This window comes from Perca flavescens, chromosome 21, assembly GCF_004354835.1.
Source record: "Perca flavescens isolate YP-PL-M2 chromosome 21, PFLA_1.0, whole genome shotgun sequence".
NCBI lineage: Eukaryota > Metazoa > Chordata > Actinopteri > Perciformes > Percidae > Perca > Perca flavescens.
The window spans coordinates 4,468,690-4,478,910 of record NC_041351.1 but is presented as its reverse complement, the minus strand read 5'-3'; the positions used below and the strand labels follow the sequence as shown (position 1 = coordinate 4,478,910).

At 42.8% G+C, this 10,221-nt stretch overlaps 1 protein-coding gene across 2 annotated transcripts in view; it reads right to left on the bottom strand.

Annotated features, from left to right (window-relative positions):
- Nucleotides 1-2,053: 2,053 nt before the first annotated feature.
- Nucleotides 2,054-10,221, bottom strand: part of hid1b (HID1 domain containing b) — a 29,632-nt gene continuing 21,464 nt past the window's right edge. Inside the window, exons 14-19 of one of the 2 annotated variants that reach the window (XM_028567571.1) lie at nt 10,001-10,219; nt 8,817-8,986; nt 8,638-8,724; nt 7,087-7,178; nt 5,052-5,210; nt 2,054-2,399 (exon numbers count right to left, since the gene is read on the bottom strand). In XM_028567571.1, coding sequence (XP_028423372.1) covers nt 2,336-2,399; nt 5,052-5,210; nt 7,087-7,178; nt 8,638-8,724; nt 8,817-8,986; nt 10,001-10,219 — 791 coding nt within the window. In that variant the 3' untranslated portion in view covers nt 2,054-2,335. The remainder of the gene's footprint in view (nt 2,400-5,051; nt 5,211-7,086; nt 7,179-8,637; nt 8,725-8,816; nt 8,987-10,000; nt 10,220-10,221) is intronic. The other variant, XM_028567572.1, reaches the window with a different exon arrangement.

Sequence of the window (10,221 nt, the reverse complement as noted above, 5' to 3'; positions counted from 1 at the left end):
ATAATAGAATTAGAACGACAAGCAAAATAAAACGTGTTTATTAAACATGATCAACCTCAGCCACACGTTTACTTGTCAACCTTTCATTACGCGATTTTTTCCAGTCTACGGGTCAGACTCAAACACACGGAGCTCTGAAGCAGAGCTGTGCGTCGCTTAGTGTCCTCTCTCGCTGGAGAAACCGAGACGAGCAGCGGCACAGACACGGAGCTGCTGCAGCGCTCCTTCCCTGGTCTGGGCAGCTTCAGGTTTATGATGGACGCGCTCTGCTGTGGGCATGCTGCGGCAGATGTGTCCCTATTTCCGCGTAGTTTTGTGTTTCCACCTCCGATGTAAAGCAGCGTAGCCTACAGCCTCTTCCCTAAACTGTCTCATTCAGAGACCAGCGTCCCAAACGGGGCTCTGTGTCTGTCAGGAGGTCTGACATCTACCGTCTCAGCAGAGATATCACGTACTGCACAGCAGACTATGGTGCAGGTGGATTATGTTATGAAATATAGTGACTTTATTCTTGTAATAGCCTATTGTGTTATCACTTTATTTTTCTCACAATATCACAACTCCTCCAAACCTCAGAGAACACAGATGAGATATGCTGTATTTTGAATGCGCACAAAGTTTTGAACATGAGCAGAAATCTTGCTCAAACACATCTGAAATATTACAGTCCAGGGGTTTATTAATTTTTTTAAATGAATTAATGTATCATTCAGGTGAATAATTTTAACATGCACATTTAAGGTGGTTACTTCCTCAACAAAAGAAGCAAAAGTGGGAAGAGTAAATGATGCCTAGGCTACATGTGTTGTGACTCAAACATAATTAGAAAAGTAGATCTACAGGAGAATAAATAGATGAAAGCAATACAGAATGCCTGAGAGCATTACTGCAATATATTCAATTATGTTTTTATATTTGGATTGTAATCTCTGTTTCCCTTTAAAGATATTTCCAGCATAAATTGATTCAGAAAAAGAAAAAAGAAAAAACATGTGTGTTTGTGCCTTTTCTTGTTTCAACATGCCTCCGTGCACAAAGCCAGCTCCGTTAAGAAATGGTGTCCCCTAGGGCTGTGTGGAAGAAAACGTTCCCGCGGGTCCAGTTTTATTCACCACGCGGTGGAGAAAGAAGCTCACAAGCAGCTGGAGGATTCTCTCTGACCAGAATGAGTTTGTGGCCAGGCTACAGGAAACAACAGAATAAACAACAGCTGAGAAGAAGTCTGCCTGAGCAGATTTGCATAGACTCAATACTGTCTGCTTTGACTAATTAAAAGTGCTTGGATTAGTACAGGTGTGAGTTTCTGTTAGAGCCAACCTAGGCTCGAAACAAAAAGGTCTCACTCAAACACTTTGTTTCAACACTAAAGCAACGGGAGACAGATTTCATTTAATCTGAGACACTAAAAGTAGGTAAAACTTAAATCAGTCAACAGGAAAAGAGGACATCAGGATAAAATGAGACTAAAACGGTCACGTAATTAATTTTCTTCTACAGCTGCAGGATATGAGGAAAATATGCAATATGCGATAAGGTTGCTGAATATCGCGATCATGATATTACTTTTCGATAAACAAACAGAGTGAACTCAGTTCTGCTGCTTTAAGTATTCTGCTCAAGTACAACAAGTTGCTCGTTGAATTTAAAACAAATGAAAGGAAATAATTTCCAACGTTCTTTGATTGAACAAACAACATTAAATTGAATATAAAAGGCAGCACTAAAAAAGAATGACAGTTCCATTTTAAAGTGCAGTTTTCTACTGGTATTTTCTAGTTTCGAGTGTCTTTCGCGATGCGTCGCAGCCTTTCGCCATATGTATATTGCGACAGTCGATATCGCGATGACGATAAAAAATATATTGTGCAGCCCTAGTTTCCCCAGGGTGACCTCACCCAGTGAGAGTGTGCGCCCCATGTAGGCTGAGCGGCCCTCTAGCCACTGTCACTACAAAATGGGGAAAAATGGGAACAAAAAGGGGGGAAAAGCCCCAACAAATAATCTTAAAAACTCAACTTAAAGTGAATAAATTAATGTTCAATAAACGTCACACTTCATGATTAAGTCAAATTTAATGACCATTTGGCATTGCTCGTTATACAGATTGTATGGGATACACAGTAACTGATGTTTTGACACATTTAGGAATTCTTCTTTTTCTCTGTGAACTTTGAAAGTTGTCCGGAAGAAAGAAGTACAAGATTATCATCCGTGTGTTGTCTTGAAATACCACCAGAGAGAGCGTCAGCTGTGAGGAAGCTGAAACCGGCGGATCCCGTTGTTGGCGAGCGGGCGAAGAGAGAACAAAGTCAGCTGGCCGCCTTCGACAGCCGCTCTAAACCCTCTGGATCTCAAAGAGCCGTATGTCCGTGTCGTACCAGATTGGAGGATCCACGTTGCTGCGGCAACAAGAGTCAAAACAAAGTCTTTGTTTTAAACTCGAGGCGTGGCGGCCAAAGGCTTATGTAACACGTGTGAGTTGCCAGGACAGTTTGAAATAAATGTTTGTTCTTAAGCCCGGTTCAGACCAGAGGTTTGTGTTGAAACTTGAAACGAGCCGATCTGCAGCGCTCGGAAAGCTGCCAGCTCACACCAATGAGATGAGACGGTGTATTGTCGCCATAGCAATAGGGTTGGCTACCTTTCGCATCTGAACCAGTATCAGTACCGATACCGGTACCTGAAACTCTGTTCCCGTTACCCAACGGTACTTTTTTTCGGTGCTTTCCCTCTGTAATAACAACAAAAATTATTTCAGTTGTAAATAAAATTCCAAACCTATTTACTAAGAACGTTGTGTTATTTATTTAGAATATTTTACATTGACAGAAATTAAACAATAAAACCCCTCCCTCTCTCCTCCCAAACCCATCCCTACAACCTGTTAAATTAAATAATTATTCTTTTATTCTTGTATTTGTATATTATTTTTTAGCCCGTTTTATTATCATCATGACTGTTTTTTTCCTTTTTTTTTTAATTGCTCTTTGTTTCATGTAAAGCACTTTGAATTGCCTTGCTGCTGTAGAAATAGAGTCGCCTTGGCTTCAGACCTCAGCCTGTCAGTCAGTCAACAGGGCACCGAAACCAACGTTGGGCCTGCTCGTGTCAGAGGAAGTGTAACGTCAACAGCACCGCGACTGCTTTCGCCTCGCCATTAATATCACATCGGAGTGAATGCTGTCTGCGTGAAGTTTTTAAAAACTGTAACCACACCTGAAACCACTTTATCGGCATCTCTGGGACTCACTGTGACTTCAACAAAACTGCAGAGCCGACTTAGTTTGCTCCGTCCGCACCTCTGCGTGCGTGCGTGTCGGAGCTCCGCTCGGTGTCAACATGCAGAGAGGACCAATAAGCTTGCTCTTACGCGCTCTCAGGTACCGAAATTTGGCACCGTTTGATTTTACGTGAACCAATACTCAGTAATACCGACGTGATTCGGTCGGTACTGGTAAAAGTAACCACTGTTTGTACTTCCGTCCAGGCTTTTTGTAGCGGGACATATCTTTTGTCGCATCTAAAGATGAACGTGGATATTAGGGATTGTTGAGCTGCTTGCTACAGTTCCATTTCCAGTGAGGAATCTGCGAAAACGTTTGATTTCTCCGATTCGCTGCTTTGCTCTATCGCCGCTCGCTCTCTTCAGTCGCTCTCTAGCTCTCTTGACCACAATCCCGCGCTCACGGGCACTCCTCGAGCGTCCGTCTCAATCTCTGCCATTTCCACCAGTTGACAGTTTGTGACAAAAAAAAAACGGATTATGGATAATTTTATTTCTATAGTTTGCGGCTGACTTTAAAAGCTGACTTCTCTATTGGCTGTTAGGCTATAATAGACCTTTTTCACGGCAGACATGTTGACATGTCATAGTAGGAAAAGCACAGGTGTATTCAAACCCATTACTGATGGCTGCATTCCACTTAGGAGAGGTCCTGGTATTAAACCATTACTGATGGCTGCATTCCACTTAGGAGAGGTCCTGGTATTAAACCATTAATGATGGCTGCATTCCACTTAGGAGAGACCCTGGTATTAAACCATTAATGATGGCTGCATTCCACTTAGGAGAGACCCTGGTATTAAACCATTACTGATGGCTGCATTCCACTTAGGAGAGGTCCTGGTATTAAACCATTACTGATGGCTGCATTCCACTTAGGAGAGACCCTGGTATTAAACCATTAATGATGGCTGCATTCCACTTAGGAGAGGTCCTGGTATTAAACCATTACTGATGGCTGCATTCCACTTAGGAGAGACCCTGGTATTAAACCATTAATGATGGCTGCATTCCACTTAGGAAAGACCCTGGTATTAAACCATTACTGATGGCTGCATTCCACTTAGGAGAGACCCTGGTATTAAACCATTACTGATGGCTGCATTCCACTTAGGAGAGGTCCTGGTATTAAACCATTACTGATGGCTGCATTCCACTTAGGAGAGACCCTGGTATTAAACCATTAATGATGGCTGCATTCCACTTAGGAGAGACCCTGGTATTAAACCATTACTGATGGCTGCATTCCACTTAGGAGAGACCCTGGTATTAAACCATTACTGATGGCTGCATTCCACTTAGGAGAGACCCTGGTATTGTGCATGCCAACTCACTGAAATATCTTACTGGGACACTTGATGGAACTGAGCCATTGTTAAGGTTAAACATTTCAGCTGTGCTTTTCCTACTAGGACCAGTCAACATGTCTGCTGTGAAAAAGGTCCATTGACATAATGCTCTAAACAACCTCCACTTTACCAGCTGATTTCTCTACTGGCTACTGAAACAGGCGACGTCTCTTACGTTCTATAACCAGCCTCTGCGACTCGAGCAGCTGAGACGCGGCGGCGACATCAGCTGGTTTGAGTCGACATGAGGCGGACCGGTTCAGACTGCTGAAACTTTCTCCGGGCGACGTTCTGAAACGGCTTCGTCTCGTTGTGAATCTTTGATCTGAACTGGGCTTAAGGGGTCAATCTATCGGAAAATAAAAAAAAATGGGGAACATATTCTGGTTACATTCAGGCTCGTACTCAAGGTTGTTTACCGTAAGTAGATGACTCCCCACATGTAGGTGCGGAACCACATGGCCGTGCCGGCGTTGGCCTGGTACTTCCTGATGAGGATGGGATGAGGGACGGGCAGCAGGCCGACCAGCGTGCCGTGCTGGAGGAACTTCAGGATTTCGGACTCGTCTGTCAAACCCCTGAGGACGACACCAACAACACTCACACTCATCTGCATGATTAAAGCTTCAATATTCACCAAATGATCGTATGAACGGCGTCGCTCGTGGTGATGATGGTGCAGCAGAGGTGTTTTTTGGCTCATTATTTGGGTGTTTGTAGCCCACAATTATAGACTGTGTAAAATAAGCTTCTTTTGAAACCTCGAGTTTGCCATTTTGGCTGTCGCCATCTTGTTTTTGTGGAGCCAGAAGTGACCAGAAGAGGACAGCGCTGTGGTAACGACAAATTTCAGTCCCAATAATTTTCAAAATGAACATCATGCTGTATTGAAGAAGACTTGAACGTAGTGATTGAGACCATAGACACACACACTAACATATACGCACGCAGAGACAGAGGCGCACACACACACACACACACACACACACACACACACACACGTTTACTAAGGTAATAAATCAAGGAGAAGTAGGCTCATTTTCTAATAGACTTCTATACAATTGGACCCATTTTTGCCACTCGTAGAGTTGCCCCCCGCTGGCTGTTAGAAAGAGTACACTTAAGGTTTAAGGTACGTCAACATTGCTTCACTTTTCAGGCCCAGATGTTGCTGCTTGCCCACAACTTTGTTTATTTTGGTTTTCAGTGATGAACCCGCTGTACACTATCTGTCCAACGCCAAACAAAGTGAGACAAAGTTAGCAACTAGATTGTGAAGAAGGAGGAACATTTAGCAGCTAAAGAGACCGGTCTCTTTCTCAGGAGTTGATAGTGTCCCAAACCGAGCTAAAAGAGAGGCAATATTGGACACAAAGGTGACTCCTGGTGAATGCTCAAGTTGCTCTGTGTCTGCTTGACGTGTAAATAGGCAACTGGTTGCTAATACATTCACCTTAACAACTTTATAATATATGTCAGAACTGTGTGTGACGTTCAGTTCGTTGTGGAGTTCTGCCCCCAAGTGGCCAAAAGTAAGTAAGTCAAGTTTATTTATATAGCACTTCTCACAGGCAGAGTCACAAAGTGTTTCACAGGCAAAATTAATTATTAGTGCTGCTTTAGAGTAACACTCTTCATCTCTTTCTTTTGTCTTTTACAGACAAAACAAGCGATAACTCAAGAGAATAATCAAAAGATGAATCAATGTTTGTTGCAGCCATATCAATAAAACAACGGACGTTTTTATAGTTCCAATCCAAAACACCCAGTTTACTGGGAAAATCTAGATTAATTTTATATTCCCAGAAGCAGCAAATGCAGTTTCATTTTAATATAAACAGAATAATAACTGTTAGTATGTTAGTATTTGCAGCAAGAGCCAACACGACGGAACAGGCATAGCAGAGAGTGCCACCTTCATCTAGAGATGGCCCGATACCACTTTTTTGCTTCCCGATACCAATACCTGAACTTGCGTATCGGCCGATACCGAGTACCGATCCGATACCAGTGTGTCATATATTTTATTATGTTTTAACAGCTGTATACTACTATCCCTGTATGGATGTGATATGATTTCTATCTTTGTTGTCGGTCTGGCTCAGGTTAAACTCTTTGTGAAACATGAACAAACACAAACAATGAATGCCCCAAAACTTTCTTTTATTCTCCAGTTTGACAGTCAGTTATAACGGAAAAAGAACATAAATAAACTACTTTAATGTAGATTTTCTTTAGGGCTTTATTACGTGATCGGATCGGTGCATAAACTCCAGTACTTCCAGATACCGATACCAGCGTTTTAGGCGGTATCTCTACCTTCATCGAACAGTAAATGCAAGAAACGGTCGAGAGGAAAGTGGAATCTTTGGAGTATACAGCACCATTAACCCCCTAACCAAGGAGTCGTATAATCAATTTGCTTCCAAGTTACAAAGTTGCAGGATTTCTTACTTGTCAATGCAGATCTTCTCCACCTGAGGGACTAGAACTTGTAACAGTCTCATGATGGTCTGCAGAGGGAGTTTCACCTTCCATGACGTCACCTGAGACACACACGCAGCCAGTGTGGAAGAAGTATTCAGATCCTTTACTTCAGTAAAACAACTCATATCACACTGTACAAAATACTCTGCTACAAATAGTCCTGCATTGGAAATGTAACTTAAAGTGCTCATATTATGCTCATTTTCAGGTTCATAATTGTATTTAGAGGTTGTACCAGAATAGGTTTACATGGTTTGGAAAAACACATTATAAGTTATTAAATGCAACTAACTTCAGTTTGTTGAGTAATAGCGTGTAAGAGACGGAGCCTGCTGGACCTGGGCGAGAGATGTGACCCATGACCACATTATCATAGTTGATAAAAATGCAGTGCAGCCAGGGACGATACAGACATTTCATAGCCTACACAAGACGTGTGTAACGCCGCTGACCCGCATTCGACCCGTGGTGAACCCATTCATAAAGAGGCAGCCGTCACTGTGCGAGTAGGATACGCTTCGGTCCATCATACTCCCCCTCCCTCACTATATGAGCTACTGGGCTATCCGGGTCTGTTATTGAAAACAAGTGAAGGAGCTTTCTCACAGATATATTTTTTTAAATATATCCCAGGCTATTTATTTCAGATAATGTACTTAAAGTATTAAAAGTACTTGATGCAGAAAAATCCTCCCATTATAGTGTGTGTAAAGGATCCAACCAATTGTTGGCTAATTTACTTTAGAATAAAACATTGCATTTCAGAAAAGGCTTTATTGCCACAATAAGTACACTTACAGTACAGGCCAAAAGTTTGGACACACCTTCTCATTCTATGCGTTTCCTTTTTATTTTCATGACTATTTACATTGTAGATTCTCACTGAAGGCATCAAAACTATGAATGAACACATATGGAATTATGTACTTAACAAAAATGTCTTATATTTTAGATTCTTCAAAGTAGCCACCCTTTGCTTTTTTATTAATAAGGGAAAAACTTCCACTAATTAACCCTGACAAAGCCCACCTGTGAAGGGAAAACCATTTCAGGTGACTACCTCATGAAGCTCATTGAGAGAACACCAAGGGTTTGCAGAGTTATCAAAAAAAGTGTGTGTGTGTGTGTGTGTGTGTGTGTGTGTACTGTTGCATAAGAAAAAAATAGGCTAAATGGGTTGAGTGCAGAATTTGCAAAGAATTAAATAATATATTTAAGAGTTTATAAACTACATGTCTTTGTGCAAACATCTGAATGTGTAAAGTAACTAGTAACTAGAACTGTGAACTAGATGAATGTAGTGGAGTAAAAAGTACAATATTTCTCTCTGAAATGTAGCGGAGTAGAAGTAGAAAATGGCATGAAAAGAAAAGACTCAAGTAAAGTACAAGTACCTCAACATTTGGACTGTACAGTACTGGAGTAAATGTACTTAGATCCATTCCACCGCTGCATACAGCATGATGGGAGGACAGAGCGAGAGATGGAAGGACAAAAGCAGTAAAAACGGCCACTAACCCAGTCTGTACTGGCGCTCCACGACGCCGCGGAGGACGACACACTTGACAGCCGACTCCTCGCCGCCTCCGACTCTGTGCGGGAGATCTGACGACAGGATGAAAGCACGATAGTCGCTTTAGCTGCACACAGAACAAACGAAAGACTGAATCCAGAGTGAGGCGCCGCCTGGCGTATACCTCGAGGTCTCTCTCCGAGTTGGACTCCGTGTCGCTGGCTCCGGCTGCGGCGCCGTTGTCGGCGGACGTCTTCGGAGAGTCGGGATGAGGCACGGCAACCATGGTGCCGTCCACGCTCACCTGGGTCTTCTCCGTTATCTTATCGATTCCTAAAGGACGCAAGAGAAAAACTGGAATAAAAAAGGTTTTTGTTGAGTTTTTGTTGCTTCTTGTGCCTTCGTGGAGGATTCACAACAGTGACGGACAGATTTCAAAAACATGCGTTTAAACTTCTTCATAATTTATTTCTCAACAGAGATAAGTACATTTCTTCCGTGCCACACTATTTTCTCCTCGCCACAATTTATTGGCCAAGCGAGGATTGTTTAAAACATCCTGAACATACTCATCGACAGTGGAGAATTCAATTTATATTGTCAAATGATAACAGAAGTTATTTCAGGACTAGACCACATTATAATTTACAAAAACCCCAAAATTTGTAGTTGTTTTTTTTAGCAAATTTCAAGCATTTGGTGGGATAGTGCAAAGGAAAAAAATTCTTAAATAAATAAATAAATAAATAAATAAAAAGGTGCCAAAGAAAAGTAGCCTGGGACAACCTTGACGAACTTCCGGCAAATGTGAGATTTGCAAGTCCGTCTGGCCAAGAGCCCATTCAAGCCCATTTCCAATTTTTCCACCAATCACAACCGTTGAGGAGGGCTTTACACGATGACGAAGCAGATTTTGAATTCCCGTGAACGGGCTCTGCAACGTGCTCGCTGGCTGAGATGTTTTTCCGTCGCTCTGCATACGTCATCTCCTTCATTGCTCCGACTGGTTGAAGGACTATCCAATTGCGCCCAGAGGCATTTGAGCGGCGTCCGTTGGTGACCCCCCCTTTGGAAATGGGCTGTGAATGAACCTTCCCCAGACCCACGCTCAGTTACAACTGAGAAGGGTCTGGGGTCACCCAGGCTAAAAGAAAAGCATACTGTGGTCCACAAACCGGCCGCTTCAGTAACATTGACCGAAGGGCGTGTGAATATATGACGATAGGAGGGACTAATTGCAAACACAAATATTTTCTTTATTCAAGATTTGGTCCTCATGAAGTCTTTTTCCAAATTATGGGTCTGTCCTATTATCAGGTTGGTCTTTTATTCTGGTTAATACGGTACAGTAGTTATCGGTCTTCCTACCTGGAGAGGCCTCTAAGCTGGCTTTGAGCGTGCCGGGCTCAGCAGGTACAGCAGATCTGGACGCCTCCGTGGAAACGGTCTCCGTAGAGGTGCTCCTGGAAATCCCGGGCTTCTTCCTCTGCAGCGCCCTCTGAATAGACGCCGCGTCGGACGGCAGGTTGGCCAACTGGTGGAAAACGTTGCGCTTTCGGATGATGGCGTACACGAGGTTGAAGTTGCCT